The sequence below is a fragment of the Crotalus tigris genome, unplaced genomic scaffold, assembly GCF_016545835.1.
Source record: "Crotalus tigris isolate CLP2741 ecotype Arizona unplaced genomic scaffold, ASM1654583v1 scf7180000017685.4511686, whole genome shotgun sequence".
Taxonomy (NCBI): domain Eukaryota; kingdom Metazoa; phylum Chordata; class Lepidosauria; order Squamata; family Viperidae; genus Crotalus; species Crotalus tigris.
In genome coordinates this window covers 1,626,060-1,643,008 of record NW_024096565.1, presented here as the reverse complement: position 1 = coordinate 1,643,008, position 16,949 = coordinate 1,626,060, and the positions used below count along the sequence as shown (strand labels likewise).

General features: G+C 38.7%; 1 protein-coding gene across 2 annotated transcripts in view; it reads left to right on the top strand.

Annotated features, from left to right (window-relative positions):
- The window catches only part of ABCC4 (ATP binding cassette subfamily C member 4), a 182,880-nt gene that overhangs the window by 29,907 nt on the left and 136,024 nt on the right, over nucleotides 1-16,949 (top strand). For both annotated transcript variants that reach the window (XM_039337655.1, XM_039337654.1), the window contains exon 7: nucleotides 8,644-8,769. In XM_039337655.1, the coding sequence (XP_039193589.1) occupies nucleotides 8,644-8,769 (126 nt within the window). The remainder of the gene's footprint in view (nucleotides 1-8,643; nucleotides 8,770-16,949) is intronic.

The window sequence follows — 16,949 nt, the reverse complement described above, 5'->3', positions numbered from 1 at the left end:
CATGAAGCATGCAAGACATGTGTAGTGTAAAAAAAACTGTCCTGCAAGTGAGGGATCCTCTTTGTGATTCTGGGTGGCTTTGTGGCTCCTTCCTGTGCCCAGAAGCTTTGAGAGGACAACCTCTGGTAGATCCATACATGCAGGCTTGCACCAGCATCTCCAGGGTGGTGTGAAAGCCAAGCTCCTGGGCCTCTGGGGACTGGCAGAGAACTTGCAGAGCCCTCCTTGGTGTAAGCAGTTCTGCTAGGACCTCAGTTCTGCCCCTTCCTCCTAGCTGGCAGGTAAGGGTTGCTTAAGAAGGCAGGCATGCCATTGGGTGCTGCAGGCATTCCTCAATCCTGTCAGGATTTGCTGCTGCTTCTTTCATCTGCTCCATTTTCCCAAGCAGCCATTCCCTCATCCAACAGCTGCAGAGAGCAAAAAGGCCCCAAGCAATACAAGCCTGGCCTCCTGGCCCCGTCATCCTGCTTTTTAGCCTCCTCCAGGTCTGGGAGGCTGCAAGCAGAGCAAGAGAGGATGGGCCAGCTAATGTAGGATGTAGGCTAGTAAGTAGATGAGAAAGAGGCACATGTATCCGGAGCAAGGGGATGATAAATATGCAGGCCTGTGGTTTGACTACCTTTGCTTTAAGTAAAAGAGGAATTAATAGGAAGGTTTAAAAGCACACATTTAATTGAGCAGGACTACTAGATCACTGTTGAAAACATCTTGAAGACTACTAGCTTCCAATTTAAGAGATCTCTTTCAACAATCAATACCATTCTGTCTTTCAAGGTGCAAGTAGTCCTTGACATATGAATACAATTGGAATCAGAGCTTGGGGTGCAGTCATTAAGTGTCAACACAATTTATAACCTTTTTTTGCGACAATCATTCAATGAATCAAGTGGTTAAGCAGATCTGACTTCCCCAGTTGACTTTGCTCATCAAAAGCCCCCCCAGGGAAGGTTGCAAATGGTGATCATGGAGATACTGCAACCCTCATAAATACATGCTGGCTGACAAGAGCCTGGATTTTGATCACATAACTTCAGGGATGCTGCGACAGTCATAAATGTGAGGACTACTTGTAAGGCAGCACCAGCGTTAACTTCAAAAGATTGTTAAATGAATGATCGTAGGTCAAGGACTATCTGTATATAGTTGCTGTTCCTGAACATGACTGTATGTTCAAACCTGGGTGAGGATATGTGTTTTCTCTACACCTGGGATTCTTTTCTAAACTAACCTCTAAAGATGTTTAATGTTCAGCCAGACTCTAGGAAAAAGGTCTTGCGATATAAAAATGGTACATATGGTGAGATGTAGAACCTTGGACATGAGAAAGAAAATCTAGAAATGAGAGGAACATAGAACTCAGTGTGATGACCCAGGGCCCCGAACGGAGGCAAAGCAATTAGCTGGTCAGAATAATTGTCTTTGTAAGCACTGCCAACATTCACCCAACAGCCTCCACGTATGCTGGCACAAGTTCAATAAAACAGTCAACGGAGTTAAACAGTTCTTTAAAGTAAAACAGATAACAAATGCAGTAAGATCTTTTCAACGCCCAGCTTGCCTGTAACCTGCAAACTGCAAAACTGAAGACAGCAAGGAGAACTCAGCAGGAAACAAACTTGATCCAAAATACAAAGAGTCCAGGTACAAGAGCTCACATCCCAAGAGATCACGTTTGTTCCCGGCAAATGCCCCACCCCACAGCATCTCCTTAAATACCTACTCCCCAGGTGTGCCTTGTGAAGTGGGGCGTGACGCTCTCCTCCCGAGCAAGTGAGCCTGCCTCCGTTGTTCCCTCCTCCTCTCTGCTCTCCTTGCTCTGGGATCTGGTGGGGAGGGGCCTTGCTCCTCGCCTGAGCTCTGCCTTCCCTGTTCCAAACTTGAAGGGCCCTGGCCTGCTTCAGCCTGTTCCTCCCCACAGTCCTCCGAAGCCACAGACACCCCCTCCTGGGCCTCAACAGGGAACTCCATGTCGTCCTCAGGAAACTCCATGTCATCCTCAGAGTCAGGCTCGGATGGAGGCATGATACTCAGAGAAGGCAGGGATCATACAGGTAGTTCTGCATTGGAATGGCTTACAACCATTCATTCAGTGATTGTTCGAAGTTACAATGTCACTGAAAAAAGTGGCTTATGACTGTTTTTCACACAACTGTTGTAGCATCCCTATGGTCACGTGATTAAAATTTAGATGCTTGGCAGAGGAGAAAAGTAGCTGAGCTTCTGGTTGGACCACCATTGCATTTGAACTGCCTAGAGGCTGCTGGGAGGAATTGCAAGCTGTGAGTTAAGAGGGAGTGCAGAGGAGAAAAGTAGCTGAGCTTCTGAGCTTCTTCTTCATATAACTAAAAATCTAAAACAGCAGCAGTACATTCGGGGCAAGTGCATCTGAGATTGTGATTTCATTTTATGTCAGAATGTCTGGCTTAGTTCAGTGCAACACTTGTTTTGCAGCTGTCTTTCGCAGTACTCTTTTCAAACTTGGAAACTGTCCTATCTGTAAACAAATCACTAGTCTACAAGGACAGATTACTTATCTAGGGTCTGTAATCTGTGTTCTTCAGGCAGAAATTAGGTGTCCAGTTCAGCCCTTCCATGCTATCAGCCTCTACCACAAATATCCTGCAGGAGAAGGGCAGTATGGACAACAGTGGGATCTGGCAGGGTGAGAGCTATGAACCATAAAGACAAAGCTTTCGCTGTGTCCCTGCATAACAGATACAGTGCCCTTGCTGACCTTAATAGTGACACTAAGGAGACAGATCAAGGTACTTGTGATGATGATAACTCAAATAAGCAGGGGATCGTGATCCAAGATGAGGAACTTGTTTTGGACAGGGGAAAGTGTGAATCAGGTATTATACATCAGTCATGCAAGAAGAGCAAGGCATCCCAAAAGAGAAGCTACTTTCTGGTTGATGATTCAATGATAAGGGATGTAAATTTAGGAAAGGATACAGAGGTTTCGAAAGAGATCAGATGTCTTCTAGGTGCTACTTCCAGTATGGAAAAGAAGTATTTTTAAGATAGTCAAGAATGCCAGCAAGGACTGTGATGTGGATGTTATTGTACATCTTGGCACTAACAATCTATCCCAAAAAGATGTATTCTCTATGCAGAATGATTTCCAGAGCTTGGGGGAGGAACTTAGCAGAATAGGCTGTAGGGTTACTTTTTCAGAGGTTTTACCAGTGTATAAAGTACAAAATGGAAAAGGCCAGCATATATGTGGCTAAAGGAGTGGTGTAAAGGGGAAGGCTTTGGTTATATTAGTCATGATGTCTGCAGCTGGTCCAATGAAAAAGTGTATAAAAGAGATGGCTTGCATCCATCAAAGAAAGGGACTGAGTTACTTGACAATAAATTCACAGATTTTCTGGAGAAATATTTAAAGTAAACAATGGGGACAGTGAGTTAATTGGTACAAAACATTCCTGTCCCCAGCAATCTAAAAATTATAGGGTTAGCAGTGCATGTTACAGAGGTGTGTGTGGACAAGAATATCAACCTAGCTGTCAAGCAAAATCAAGCTTTTAATAGTGAATGCCACACCAAGTGCACTAATCAAACAGGTGGTAAGAAAATAGAGGAACTCAGGCACCACATAGGCTATGTAGAAAGTAAACACAGGGTCAGTCATAAAAGACTCAAATGTCTATACACCAACGTAGAGAGTATGAGCAATAAACAGGGTGAACTAGAAATTCAGTAAATGAGGGCAGATATGATATTGTTGCCATTATGGAAACTTGGTGGGATGAAACCCACAAATGGAACACACAGCTAGAGGGATTTAAATTATTTAAAAGAAACAGTTCAAATAAAAGAGGAGGTGGAGTTGCTCTCTATATAAGAATCTCAACAGAAATAGAGCACAACAATGATGAAAGCTGTCTCAAATGCATTTGGGTCAATATAAAGGGGGAAAAAATGACATTGCCATAGGTGTATACTATAGGCCACCCACCAAACAGAGGAAATAGATGAACTTTTTGCTAGTCAACTAACTAAGGTATGTAGGAAGCACATCACCATAGTAATGGGGGACTTTAATTACCCTGACATCAACTGGGAGACAAACTCTGCACCAAGTGGAAGATCAAACTGATTCCTGACAAACCTAGCAGACAACTTTGTTTGCCAAAAAGTAGAAGAGGGAACTAAGGGATCAGAGAAGGGAATTAAGACCATATTGGACCTAATTCTCACTAACAGAGATGAAATGATAGAAGGTGTTGATAGAAATGATAGAAAATGTTGAAGCCACAGGAACCTTGGGGGGAGTGATCATGCAATATTGGAATTGAACATTATCCAAGCACAGGCAATAGAACACAGTCAAACTAGACTCTTGGACTTTAAGAGAACTAATTTCAATAAACTTAGAGTAGGGGTATCAAACTGCCGGTCCAGGGGCCGGACATATCACAAGGAAACCATGCCCATCCCATTGCCGTAATGGGGAAAAAGTTCTGATACGTTGAGCAATGTCACATGATATTGCGAGTTTAACATGTCTGACTTACAGAGAGCTTGGGAAGGATTCCATGGATGAGAATCCTCAAGGGGAAAACAACTCAAGAAGCTTGGGAGATTTTGAAAAGTGAGATTATAAAAGCCCAGTCTAGCACAATACCAACAAAGAAGAAAAATAACAGTTCTCATAAGAAACCAGCATGGCTGCATAAAGAACTCTCTGATACATTGAAAGACAAAAAGGACAAGTATAAAAAAATGGAAAGAGGGGTACATAACTAAGACAGAATATTAGCAAATAGCCTGAGCCTGCAAGATGAATTGAGGAAAACTAAGGCTCAAAATGAACTAAGGCTTGTGACAAAAGTAAAACAAACAAACAAAAAAGCTTCTTTCAACATGTAAAAAACAAGAAAAAAGTTAAGGAAATGATTGGTCCATTAGTGGGAGAAAGTGGCAACAACGTGACAAGCAACAAGGAGAAAGCAGAACTATTTAACTCGTTTTTTGCATCCATCTTTACACAAAGGGAAAAAACAGTCCAACCTATCAAAAACAGTACTGTAAAAAACAGATTAGAAACACAAGTTAAGATGGGCAAGAAAATGGTAGGTGAGCACCTGTCCACCTAAATCATCAGGACCAGATGGATTACACCTCAGGGTTCTGAAGGAATTGGCAGATGTGATCTCATAACCAATGAACTATATCTTTCAAAGATCTTGGAGCACTGGGGAACTACCAGAGGACTGAAAAAGAGCTGAAGTAGTTCCCATCGTTATAAAAGGAAAAAAGATCGATCCAGGAAACTACAGACCTATCAGCCTGACCTCAATACCTGGGAAGATTCTGGAAAAGATAATCAAGCAATGAATCAACAAACACCTAGAGGCAAACAAAGTCATTACCAAAAGCCAACATGGGTTTGTCAAAAACAGATCATGCCAGACAAATCTTATTGCATTCTTTGACCAAGTGACAAAATTAGTGGACTAGAGGAATGCTGTGGATATAATTTACTTGGACTTCAGTAAGGCATTTGATAAAGTAGATCACAACCTACTACTTGATAAGATAGAAAAATGTGAGTTAGACATCATCATCACCAGATGGATTCGTAGCTGGCTGACCAGCCATACTCAGCGTTTGGTCCTCAATGGAACTGCATCTACATGGAGGGAAGTGTGTAATGGGGTGCCCCAGGGCTCTGTTCTGGGCCCAGTGCTCTTCAACATCTTGATCAATGATTTGGATGAGGGGATAGATGGGGAACTCATCAAATTTGCAGTTGACAACAAGATGGCAGGAATAGCCAACACTCCAGAAGGTAGGCTTAAGATACAGAAGGATCTTGACAGACCTGAACATTGGGCGCTACCTAACAAAATGAAATTCAATGGTGAAAAAAGTAAGATTCTACATTTAGGCAAGAAAAACCAAATCACAGTTATAGTATAGGTGGTACCTTGCTCAGTAGTAGTAACTGTGAGAGGAATCTCAGATCTAGTGGACAATCACTTAAATATGAGCCAGCAGTGTGCTGCAGCTGCCAAAACAGCCAACACAGTGCTGGACTGCGTTAACAGAGGGATAGAATCAGGATCACGTGAAGTGTTAATACCACTTTACAATGTCTTGGTGAGGCCACACTTGGAATACTGCATATAGTTTTGGTCACTACAATGTAAAAAAGATGTTGAGACTCTAGAAAGAATACAGAGAAGAGCAACAAAGATGATTAGGGGACTGGAGGCTAAAACATATAAGGAACGGTTGCTGGAATTGGGTATGTCTAGTCTAATGAAGAGAAGGACGAGTGGGGACATGATAGCAGTGTTCCAATATCTCAGGGGCTGCCACAAAGAAGAGGGAGTCAAGCTATTCTCCAAAGCACCTGAAGGCAGAAGAAGAAGCAACAGATGGAAACAAATCAAGGAGAGATCCAACCTAGAACTAAGAAGAAATTTCCTGACAGTTAGAACAATTAATCAGTGGAACAACCTGCCTCTAGAAGCTGTGAATGTTCCAACATTGGGGGTTTTTAAGAAGAGACTCGACAACCATTTGTCTGAAATAGTATAGGGTTTCCTGCCTGAGCAGAGGTTGGACTAGATGACCTCCAAGGTACCTTGCAACAACAACAACAATAACATCCTCATCATCATCTTCATCATTATTATTATCTGGCATGCGTTTATGAGGGTTGCAAGTTCATGTGATCATCTTTTGAGACCTGACAAGCAAAGTCTATTGGGAAATCAGATTAACAGCTGTGTTACTAATTTAATAACATGCAGTGCTTCATTTAACAACTGGCAAGAAAGGTTGTAAAACAGGGCAAAACTCACTTAACAATTGTCTCAGATGGCAACAGAAATTTTGAGCTCCGTTGTGGTCGTCAGTCAAGGATGACCTGAATTTGAACTGAAGGTAGAAAATATTTCTCAATTTTCTTTCTGCAAAACATGTTCTCAGGTCTTTCTCAGCTACTTTATACTTGTAATTGTATATAATATACAGTTATAATTCATAACTGCAAATCTTCAGATTAGAAATGTAGACCTGGGACTAGCTGTTACTTCTACAAGTATTTCAAGGTTGAATCCTGTGTGACTGACTCTCAGGGCAGCTGAGCTGTGGAATGTTTCAGTTTTGTAGCAAAACAAGGAAGTTTTGAGAAGGTGGAGACTTTCTTCATGTTTTTTAAAATAACAGATTGTACAGTGCTCTGGTTGAATTTCTATCCTTTTAGGGAATATTCTTTATAATTTGCTATTTCATTTAGTTATGTGATTTTTAAAATGTATAGCATGTTTTCAGTGGTTTCAAATTATTATGATTATTAGATAATTTTATTAATATTTACAGCATTTTGTCGAATTGTTCAGGACCATATGTCTGCTGTCTTATGGATGTTATCCTGCATGATCCTAGTATTTTAAGCTGGAAAATAAGATTTTTCAACTTTGCACTCTTTACTATTTTGCAGTAATCTTCTTTATTGGTAATCATAGTAAATATAAAAACAAACAAACAAGAAAATCAATATATGTTCAGCTAGATGTCTGCATAAAAATATTTGGGACTTAGCCTGAGATCTGGCAAATATTCATGAGGAGAATTCCAGCACTGTAAAATATTAAACTTGGTCCTCTGTTTATCTATTAAAGAACATTTCTCAATAATCCATGACCTTCCACACTGCAGCGAGTTGATTGCTTTGTTGTTGTTAGACACCAAGAGAGAAAACATAGAATCATAGAATTATAAGGCTAGAAGGGACCTTGGAGGTCTTCAACCCCCTGCCCAAGGCAGGAATTCTTACACCATCCTGGACAAATGGATGTCCAATCTTTACTTTAGACCAGGGTTCATAAGTTTGCACTTTGCTGTAAAGGCTTCCTTGAAGGTATATCTACTTTAAACTCCATCTATGGACTTATCTATTATCTTATATTATCTACCCATCTATATACAAATTCCATAAATTCCAAATTCTTATTCCACTAATCATTTCTAGTTGTTATTGCAGTCCTTTACCTGACTGTAGTTCCTTTTGTTATTATTAGTCTCTCATTAATTTGAAGGAAGATAGATAGTGAATAAGTGGTCATTTTTGTCTCCTGCTTGCTTACCTTCTTACGGTTTTACTCCTGAGAATGAGCAAGAGGTAATAGATTCTACTAACTATTACTATTTATTCTATACCTATATGCCTTCTACTAGGACAGGAGTAGGCAACCTTGGCTCTTTTATGACTCGTGGACTTCAACTGCCAGAATTCCTGAGCCAGCCATGCTGACGGGAAAGGGAGAGGTTTCCAATCCTTGCTTATGTATATCTTCAATTCTTCAAAGCAATATGGTTAATTGATTGATGTTATGTAAAAGAATCCACTAAATCTAGATAAGCTTTTTTCATAAGCATCTTAGGTTTATTCACTTATGTATTTTAAGTTTTGTTCACTACATCATTATATCTGTTTGTGTATTCCTGAATTTTTACTTGGGGGGAAGGAGGAGAATGTTTTTTAACTATTGAAATAGCAAAGAAATTCTCACATTAGATAAATGAAAATGTCTGAATAAAAGCCTTTATTGGTCCAATATGAATTTAGAATTAGAGTTTTTTTTTTTAAAAAAAGTTTATAGCTGCCTATTTCTACTTCAGGAGCAAGACTGCAGCTTTCACAGACGCAAGGATCAGGACTATGAATGAGGTTATAACTGGAATGCGGATAATAAAGATGTATGCCTGGGAAAAGTCATTTGCTGAACTTGTGAACAATATGAGAAGGTGATTTTATATCTCACAGAAATTCTATACCTATGTTGTTGTTTACTTGATTTTTAGCTACAGGGTGATATTATATAATGCAGGATTTTTTGAATCACAACAAAAGAATCTGATAATGTTGTGGGGTAAAGAAAACCTGTTTTCTCCCTGATCATACAGTGTCCCTTCCTGTAATAAGTAAGCTTTATGATTTAGCGTAGCAATAAACTGAAATATATCACCATTTTTTCAAAATCTAAAACATAAAATAAAATGCTATGTTGCTTCTATGTCTAATTTTCTGAAAATTTGAAAATACATTTCAAAAAATTTATTTCTTCTTTTTTTTTTATTGAAAATTTTTATAAATTTTTACAGAAAAACAAAAAAATGACAATACAACAACAGCATAAAAAAGAAAAACAAAACAAAACAAAACAAAACAAAACAACCCTTCCCCAAAACACCCACTTCCTCCCCCCCCGGAGCTTCCCAGAGCAGAATATAGGCTTAATTAAAAAAAGTTAAACAGATTATATATAAAAAAAGAATATAACACTAATATATATATATATATATATATATATATATATATATATATATAAAATAAGAGTTATAAAAAGGCTAAATGATATTTTTTTATATCCAATTTAAATTGTATAAACTTTATCCATTTATCCCAAACAGCAAGAAATTTCTCTTGCGATTGTTCTTTTAGGAAAGTCGAAATCTTTGCCATTTCCGCCAGATAAGATACTTTAAGAAACCATTCCTGCAAAGTAGGCAAAGATTCCTTCTTCCAATATTGTCCTACTAACAGCCTTGCGGCTGTAATCAAATTCAACATCAATATAACCTCCTTTGCATCACAATCAGTAACTATACCTAACAAAAATAATTGTGGAGTAAATTTTACCCTCTTTCTGAAAATTCTCTGAATATTCCACCATATCTTAATCCAGAAAGCTTTTATATTTCTGCACGACCACCAAATATGATAGTAGGTGGCATCCAAACAACCACATCTCCAACATTTAGGCTGTAGGTCAGGGTACATAAGAGACATTTTTTGTGGATCAAGGTGCCATCTATAAAACATTTTATAAAAATTCTCCCTTAGATTCTGTGCTTGTGTAAATTTAACATTTCTCACCCAAATAATTTCCCAGGTATCCAGTAGAACTGGTTCACCAAAATTCTGCGCCCATTTAATCATACAATCTTTAATTAATTCTGTTTCTGAATCCAATTCCACTAGAACCCCATAAATTCTCTTAATATGACTTTGTCTTTGGTCCTTTACTTGTTTAATAAGATTTTCATCTTCTCTGAGAAAACCCACTTACGATCCATCTTCCATCTATCTGCTAATTGTCTATATTGAAACCAAGAATAAGTAATATTTTCATATACTAACTCTTCCAATAGTTTTAACTGCCAGTTTTGTCCATCCCATCTGAGTAACTGTGTATAAGACACCGTATTCATTCTGACACCTCTTTTTATCCCCTCTATCGCATGCCAAGGTATAGCCCATAATGGTATTTTAAAGTCACTCTTATAATATTTTCTCCAAACCCTAAGTAAAGAGATTCTTATAATATGAGATTTAAAAACCCAATCCACCTTCTTATTGAATATTAAATAGGCATGCCAACCAAAAAATAAATCCCATCCCTCCAGATGGAGTATCTTCAAATTTGTTAAATTTACTAATTTAAATTTAAATAAATTTACTAAATTTATTCGCTAATTAATGTTAAAACCACCGCATCATAGTATAATTTCAAATTCGGTACCTTGAGTCCACCTCTCTCACAGGAGTCTTGCATGATTTTAAACTTTACCCTTGGTTTTTTCCCTGCCCAAATAAATTTATTAATACCTTTCTGCCATTCCCTTAAATTAATCTCATTCTTCAAAATCGGTAACATTTGAAACAGAAAAAGGAACTTGGGTAGAACATTCATTTTAATCAGTGCAATTCTTCCCATGAGAGATAATTGCAACTTCTCCCAATTCCTCAAGTCTTTCTGTACTCTAACCCACAACCTTTCATAGTTATTCTTAAACAATTTTGCATTAGAAACAGATAAAATCACCCCCAAATATTTTACCTTATTAACAATTTCAAAACCAGTCAAGTTAGCCAGAATCTGCTTTTCCGAATAGTCATATTTTTAGGTAGGATTTTAGTCTTATTAACATTAATCTTAAAACCCGAAACCAAACCATATTGATAAATCAACTGTAATAACTTTACTACAGAATAAGTAGGTTGCGACAAAGTAACCACCAAGTCATCTGCAAAAGCTCTTAACTTATATTCTTTTTTGTTAACTTCTATTCCGTTTATTTCCTGCGACTCTCGAATTTTAGACAACAAAATTTCCAATGTTAAAATAAACAACAACGGTGATAATGGACATCCCTGTCTAGTCCCTTTCTCTATTGTAAAAACCTCTGACAAGCCTCCATTAACAATAAGTTGTGCCATTTGTTTTTGGTATATTGCCGTAAGAGCTTGTAATATCTTTTCACCAAAATTCATCTCTTCAATTGCTCTTAACATAAAATACCAATTCAATTGATCAAAAGCTTTTTCAGCATCTAAAAATATCAGCCCTGCAGAAACTTGGTTATTCTTATCTAGATATTCTAATAAATTAATAATTTGTCTAGCATTGTTTTTCATATACCTACCAGTTATAAAACCAGATTGGTCCTTATGTACCAGATGATGCACAACCCTCATAAGCCTATTAGCTAAAATTTTTGCAAATATCTTATAGTCAACATTTAAGAGAGATATAGGTCTGTAGTTCTTTGGTAAAGTAAGGTCTTGATCCTCTTTTGGAATCAAGGATATAAAAGCACTGCGCCATGAAGGAGGAATCTCTGAGCCCTGTAAAATATTATTAAAAAGATCACCTAATGGTTGAATCATCTCTTCCATTAGAGTTTTGTAATAAACAGATGTCAACCCATCCGTACCCGGTGCTTTCCCTGATTTCAGTTGTTTAATTGCTATCACAATTTCCTCCTTGGTAATTAAGCCATTAATTTCATGTTTCTGGTCCTCTGTCAATTTGGGGAAGTTGGCCTCACTTAAATATTTATTTATATCTAGAGTTTGCACATTAGTAGATTTATATAATTTTTGATAATAATCTAAAAAAGATTTCTTAATCAATTCTTTCTGATACACTAGTTTACCCTTATAGTTTATTTTGTCTATTATTCTCTGTCTCTGTTTCTTTCTTAATTGATAAGCCAACCATCTCCCTGGTTTATTAGCATTACAAAATGTATTTTGTTTCATAAACAATAAGTTAGTTGCGGATTGATCCGCCATCAACATATTAAATTGTGTTCTTAGCAACTTTATAGATTCTTTAATCCTTTCATCTGAAGGAGTTAAAATCAAAAGCTTTTCTTTTAATTTAATCTCATCTTCTAATTCTTTACGTTTCTGAGTCTGCTTTTGTCTATGAAAGTTATTCATTTTTATCAAGATCCCACGCATAAATGCTTTACCTGCATCCCATACCATTGACATTGAAGTCCCCTTATACATATTCAAAGCAAAATAATCCTTTAAACACTCCTTTAACTTTTGAACATTCTTTTCTTGTCTGAATAAGTTCTCATTCACCCTCCAGGATCTTCTGTCCTCTTTTTCTTGAATCAACTCCATCCAAACTGGACTATGATCCGTCGGCGACCTAGGAAAAATCTTTACATTCTTTACTCTATTATATAAATCCGTTGTAATCAAAAAGAAATCAATTCTTGAAAAAGATTGATGTCTATCTGAGAAGAAAGTGAAGTCTCTCTCCTCTTGGTTATGTTCACGCCAATAATCCCTTAATTCCCAGTCCTCTTTCATATCAAAAAAGGCTTTAGGTAATTTGGCCTGTTTAAAAAGAGGAGAAGAACCTTTCTTATCCCTTTGTATATCTAAGACACCATTCCAGTCACCCATTAATATCACGGATCTATAATCCAGCGAAGTTATTTTCTGATGTAACAATCTGTAAAATTGTTCCTGTTGCTGGTTTGGCGCATAAAGTCCCACTATAAGTATTTTCTTACCATATAAACCAAGTTCAATCATTACATATCTTCCTTGGGGATCTGATTCTACCAGACAAGCTGGTAAATTTTGCTTAACATAAATAACCACTCCCCCCTTTTTCCCAGGAGCAGGAGATACAAAATGAGATCCCAGACGGGCGTTAACTAAATATTTTTGATCTTTGAGTAAAATATGAGTTTCCTGTAAGCAGATAACATCATTATTGTGTTGCTTTAAATAGTGAAAGATTTTCTTTCTTTTCTGAGGGGAGTTAAGACCGTTAGCATTCCAGGTCAGGAACTTTGCCATCTCCCTTGACCAGGAGCCTGGAGAAGACTGCCTGGAGATCTGCCATTGCTGTATATGTTGCAGAACTCTTGGGTCTTGCTCCTCCCACCGGCAATGAGGCGCCGAAGAAGATTCTTTAATTTCTTTCTTTTGTTGCTCCTTTTCCTTGCGTCTATGTGCTTCACGGGTCATCCTCTGCTCTTTAACCTCTATTTGGCGTTGCCATTCAACTTGGGACTTCCCAGCAGAGATCAGACCTAATGCTTCAGATTGCTGTTCCAACTCTTTACCACTCGAGGGTTTCTGAACAGATGAAGCTGAGCCTGCACCCAGGACCGTGTTATAAAACTCTTTAGCTTTAGCAACTGTATTCAACCTGTAACGCATCCCCGCATGGCTCAGAGCGATACCCATCGGGATCTCCCATCTAAATGGCATCAATCTGGCTTTAAGCTCATTGGCTAAGAAAGCAAAATCTTTCCTGCTTCTTAAAATTTTAGATGGGATTTCCTTTAAGATAATGACATCTTGGGCCGCAATCTGGAATCTCTTATTATAGAAAGCTTGTATGATTTCATTACGCAGAGACTTCTTTGTAAAATAAATCACCACATCTCTAGGCAAATTCTTCTGCTTCGCAATCCAAGAATTAACTCTGTAAATTTTTTCCACTTCTCTGCGTAATTCCTCTTTATCCATATTCAGAGCAACAGCTAAATCACTAAGCACCATCTCTGTCAGATCTTGATTCATGTCCTCCTTCAGACCCCTGATTCTCAGGGCGTATTCCATTTCTCTATACTGGGACATAAGGATATCCTCTTGTGAAATCTCCATCTTCCTTTCCATATCTTGAAATTTATCCTCAAAAAAATCAACTTTATCTGCGACTTCCTCCACTCTCGAGTCCAGCTTCGCCACCACAGAGGCCAGACCTGATAAGGCTGTAACTATGTCTTGCCTCAAAATAGTATTATTGTCCTCTAATAACTCCCTCATTTCCTTCATTTCCTCTTTACTTTCAGATTTAATCTGTACAACAAGCTGCTTCATTTCATCTCTAATTTGGGATACAGCATTTCCCATTATGTCTTTAATCTCTTGTGCAGACAGGCCTGGCAAAGGAGGGGAGGGTGGAGGCTGTGTCGGTGGTACAGGTTTAAGTTGTTGTTGTTGTTGTACAGTTAAGGTTGTGGGAGAGGAAACCACCTTAGATAGTATAGAAGGCGGTTGTCTCTTTGAAGCCATTTTTTAAAACAAAGTTCTCTCTTCCCTTCTTCCCAAGAAAAGGGAAAAGGGAAATAAGAATTAAAAAGAACAAAGATATTATAATCCTTAGAATTCCAAAAAAGAGAAAAAAAATCAAGGAAAAAGTCCAAAACTCAAAAAGAGAAAGTCAAACCAATCATTTAAGTCCAATACCTTCCAAAAAAGTAAGAACAAAGAGACAAAGGAAAAAAAAAAAAAGCCAAGCACTTTCAAAATGCCATCTTAATTACTTTCTCTGTGCCAGCAAAAAAGAACAAAGGAGAAGCAACCAAAACTAACTAGAAAAGGAAAATAAAATACTAAACTATAAAAAGAAATCCTTTAAACCGCTCTGTCCGCTTCAAAAGTTACTCACCGAGACTCTTTAACCGCGGAGATAGAAGCGGCGGTTCCTTTTGCTCCCGAAGAAGCAAAAACAGCTGGGAGGCGGAGATAGGCAGGAGCTCCGAGGGAACGCTCCTTCCACCCCCTCAAGGAAAAAATCCAGAGGGGGTTCAGAGGTTCTACCTCTACTCCTGCGTTCTCTGCCCCTTCCCTTTGCCCGGGAAGGGGATTCCGAACCGCGGGCCAGCTGATGCGCGCTGTGCTCCGTGGATCTGACACCTTCCCAGCTGGATGGCTACAAAGTAGCCGCCATCACGCCGCTGCGTACCGGAAGCTCCCCCCAAAAATTTGATAATGTTGTGGGGTAAAGAAAACCTGTTTTCTCCCTGATCATACAGTGTCCCTTCCTGTAATAAGTAAGCTTTATGATTTAGCGTAGCAAAAAACTGAAATAGATCACCATTTTTTCAAAATCTAAAACATAAAATAAAATGCTATGTTGCTTCCATGTCTAATTTTCTGAAAATTTGAAAATACATTTCAAAAAATTTATTTCTTCTTAGATTCCTATCCCTCCTTTGCCATAGGCCTTTGCATGTCCCTTTCTGATATTTTAGAAACCCCGTGTCTCCTCATTGAAGTGCGCATTAAATTGAGAAAAAATATACATTGGACATTCATCTTACCAGCCATTGGCTTATAATCTACCCATCAGCTCATCTGACCCTGATCTTCCTGCACACACCTGTGGATTTTCCCACCACACATATGTGGATGTTTATGTCAGTTTGATCTAGTGCTTAAGGCAATAGGCTAGAAATCAGACAAGAATGACTTATAGTCCTGCCTTAGGCATGAAAGCCAGCTAAGTGACTTTGGGCCAGTGACTCTATCTCAGCCCAACTCACCTCTCTGGGTTGTTGTTGTGGGGACAATAGGAGGAGGGAAGAGTATTAGATATGTTCATTGCTTTGGGTTATTTAAAAAAATAATTAATAACAATGAGATTAAAACAAACAAACATATATTTGCAGGGCTTCTCTCCCTTTCATTAGCCTTCTCAGCTCCACCATTCTTCAAAGTTTAAAATTAAAATTTTAATGCTAATAATGGTTTTAAAAATGCATATCCTGCCATCCCATTTGGGATTTGTTCATGCCCCTGAGCAAATCACACCCTCCAGTTTGGGGTTCCCTATTCTTGAAGCTCAAAGGTAAATATATCCATTCTCTCTTCCCATTTTCTGTGAGGTAGGTTGGGCTAAGAGAGAATGGCTGGCCTCAACTCATTTATTTATTTAACAGATTTCTATCTCCAACCATGATGAAACAACTCTGGGCAGCTTACAACAACAGTGTAACTATAAAATCAGTAAGAATTGTATTTAAAAAAAAACACTAAAAAATCTGGTACTTCTATCAATCTCCCAGGGTGCCTCAACCCCTCTCCCACAATAGCCTCCACCACTCTAGCCCAGTGCCTGGGTAAAGAGCCAGGACTTTAATGGTGTTCCAGAAAGCTAAGAGGATGAATGAAGGCCTGCCTGATTACCATGGAGATGGTTTTTCATAAGGCAGAAGCAACCATGGAAAAGGCACGATTGCTAGGTCCCATTAGATGACACTGTTTCAGGGAAGGAACCTGGAGCATGACCATTTTATATGACCTGATGCAGGGGTAGGCAACCTTGGCTCTTTTATGACTCCTGGACTTCAACTCCCAGAATTCCTGAGCCAGCATGGTTCAGCTTGGAAACCTCTCCCTTTCCCCTCAGTATGGCTGGCTCAGGAATTCTGGGAGTTGAAGTCCACCAGTCATAAAAGAGCCATGGTTGCCTACCCCTGATCTAGTGGGAGGGGCAGATAGTCTCATGAAGAGATGGTCCTGAGTAACATGGGCCTATGCCATGTGGGGCTTTAAAAGTGATAACTGGCATCTTGAATTGCATCCAGAAGGAAAATTCAAGCCAGTGGCACTCACACAATAGGGGCTTTACATAGGCAAACCAAGAGCTGCCCAATACTGTGTATATTGTGGCATTCTGGGCCAGCTGTAACTTTTGGATGGTCTTCAAGGGCAGCCCCATGTGGAGTGCATTGAAATAATCCAAACAAGAAGTTTCTGTGCTTCCATAGCTGAGACTTGAATGGAACCTGGCTGCTTAATTGTGGAGTCGATGATGCTGTATATGCTACTGTTGTTTTGATGTTATTACTGATGCTGAATTGGTGTTTTTTTTAAT